The sequence below is a fragment of the Eurypyga helias genome, unplaced genomic scaffold (assembly GCF_000690775.1).
Source record: "Eurypyga helias isolate BGI_N326 unplaced genomic scaffold, ASM69077v1 scaffold23716, whole genome shotgun sequence".
NCBI lineage: Eukaryota > Metazoa > Chordata > Aves > Eurypygiformes > Eurypygidae > Eurypyga > Eurypyga helias.
The window spans coordinates 1-2,417 of NW_010256397.1; the positions used below are offsets into that span (position 1 = coordinate 1).

Here is a 2,417-nt window from a genome sequence, read left to right on the forward strand (position 1 = left end):
AAGCGGGGGGGAGGAGGGGCAAGGGGACCGCGGGATCCTGGCGTTTTCGGGGAACCGCCGAGGGAGGAGACCGCGAACCGCTGGCAGGCCCCTGAGTTCTGACTTTGTAAATCCGGGCAGCGGGCGCTCCTCTGCAGGAGCTGGGCACGGGGCAGAAGTCACACCCTTTACAAGACACTCAAATATTGCTTATCTTTCTACCGTACTTCCTATTACCATCCTGCGCCAGTCTCTTTGGTTCTTTTACTCCACTAAAATTTAACTTCTCCAGCACATAAGTGCGGTATGGTGGAAGTGCAACCATTGCATCCGTTGTTGCCGTGATTGATTGCATATCGGGGTGAGGAAGTAACATCACCAGGTGCATCCGGCTCCTGTCTTCTGGATGGGACAGGAGGGTTGGTTTATGTCCTGGGAAAGCAAGCTACCTGTGTTAGGGGAGGTCAGGCTGGTGACTAAATGGCTGTTGGTTGTTGTAACATTGGTGACTTTTATGAGGAGCCGCTTTAATCTCTTGGCTACCTGTTGATGTTGGTGGTAAGATCTCTGTGTCCTGGTTTGTGGTATGAACCTGCGCGGTTGTTTCCTGCAGCTGACAGTCTGTCGTACAAAAAAACCTCTCAGAAAGCTATGCCTGTGTGAATCATGCCGTTGTTTCTGTGGCTGGACCTCACACAGGAGTCAGTGGGATGGAGCTGAGTCGCATTCAGTGCTTCACAGGAGATGGTAGGAGCTGTTATTCTTATGTGCATGAGCTGACCGGACTGCCTGCTCCGGGCAGTGTTTGTGGAGAGGCTCAGATGTGTTCCCCAGTGGATCTGCTGCTCTCTCCACCATGCTGCTGGTTTGTGCTGGAGAATAAGGTAAAGGGCAGGAGCAATTCCAGTGTTGCAGTTGTCTTTCAAGGTCCCCTTTGCCCCTACAGATAGAAGAGCTTCTGAAGGAGGTGACACTGAAGGAGACGAAGAAGAAAAAGATTGATGCTTTCCTGCATGAAATCAACAGCCTGCTGAGTGCAATCCCAGAGACCCCAGAAACTGAAGTATGTTCCAGAGGGATGGAGGAGGTGGTAAGGCCTCTGTGTGGAGCCGGCTCTGCTGTTGCTGTACAGGCAGAGGTCCCTGTGAAATGTCTCCCCTAGGGACTGAAAAGATATTACCTTCCTTTGTGTTGGAGGGGAGAGGGGGGGATCCTTCATCTTTCAGCCCTGTGTGCAGGTGTCTGCAGAGAGGGGTTCTGGTTTCTGCACATATGATGCTTAGAGCATTTCGTGTCTCCTGTCTGTTCCCAGCTCACTCACCAGGCCTGGATCCCCAAGGGCGTGAAGGTCCCATTCCTGCAAGTGCCATTCAGTGTGAAGGGGAAGTTCCGTTTCCTGCCCCCGGCTGAGCTGAAGGTGGTGGGCAGCTACCTGCTGGGCACCTGCATTAAGCCAGAGATCAATGTGGATGTGGCGGTGACCATGCCGCGGGTGAGTCTGGCCATGCCTGCTCCCAGGTGTCCTGAGGTGCAGCTGAGCTCCATCCCCTCCTGTACCCTGCAGCCCCTGCCCTGTCTTCTCCGTTCCTGAGTGAGGTTGTGGCATCTGGATGTGCCGTGTGGTGACTTACATGTGGAGCTGAAGAGTGCAGTCTCACTGGTTCTCACTCAAGCAGAGGTTTCAGCTGCTTTGATTTTAGTTCCTTATGAGGATCTTCTTTTGCCTTGGGCTGAACCTCATCCATGCTTCCAGGGCGATAGATGCTGTCCAGCCCTGCAGCCCATTGCACTTCTGCCCCAGCTCCCAAGTCTGTGTGAGAAGGAGGGTGGTATTTGCAGGCTGGCTGTTACTCTTCTAGAGCTCTCTCCCTTTGCTGCCTAGTCTTTCTCTAATGGGGTTTGAGACTATCATGGTTTAGTCCCAGACAGAAGTAAAGTACCGCACAGCTGCCCGCTCACCTCCCCCTTGTTCAGTGGAGGAGGAATGGGAGGAAGAGGCAAGAGAACTCATGGGTTGAGATAAGAATTTAACAATTAAATATAAATTAATAAAACAATGATGCTAATAATACTAACAATACTAATAATAATACGTAATGAAAAGAATACTACCACTACTAATAATATGTAATAAAAATAATGGAAAATAAAACATGATAGAAGTGCTTGTCACTGGCTGGCTAATACGCAGCTGGGTCTGAGTAGTGAGAGCCAGAGCCTCAGAGCCAGAGCGAGACTGCAGCAGCATCAGTGAGCCCAATGAGAGTACAAATGAGGAAACCAACCCATGAACCAACCTGGCGCCCCAGCCCACTCCCAACTTAATATACTGAGCATGATGTTTTATGGAATGAAATGCCCCTTCGGTCAGTTTGGGGCAGCTGTCTGGACTGTGTCCCTTCCCAGCTTTTTGTAGCGGAGCAGTTGGGTAAAACGGA

The 2,417-nt window shown here is 51.1% G+C and overlaps 1 protein-coding gene across 1 annotated transcript in view; it reads left to right on the forward strand.

Moving 5' to 3' along the window:
• Positions 1-925: 925 nt before the first annotated feature.
• The window catches only part of NOL6 (nucleolar protein 6 (RNA-associated)), a gene marked incomplete at its 5' end in the record, with an annotated part of 28,022 nt that continues 26,530 nt past the window's right edge, over positions 926-2,417 (forward strand). Inside the window, 2 exon segments of the mRNA XM_010153662.1 lie at positions 926-1,042; positions 1,292-1,471. Coding sequence (XP_010151964.1) covers positions 926-1,042; positions 1,292-1,471 — 297 coding nt within the window.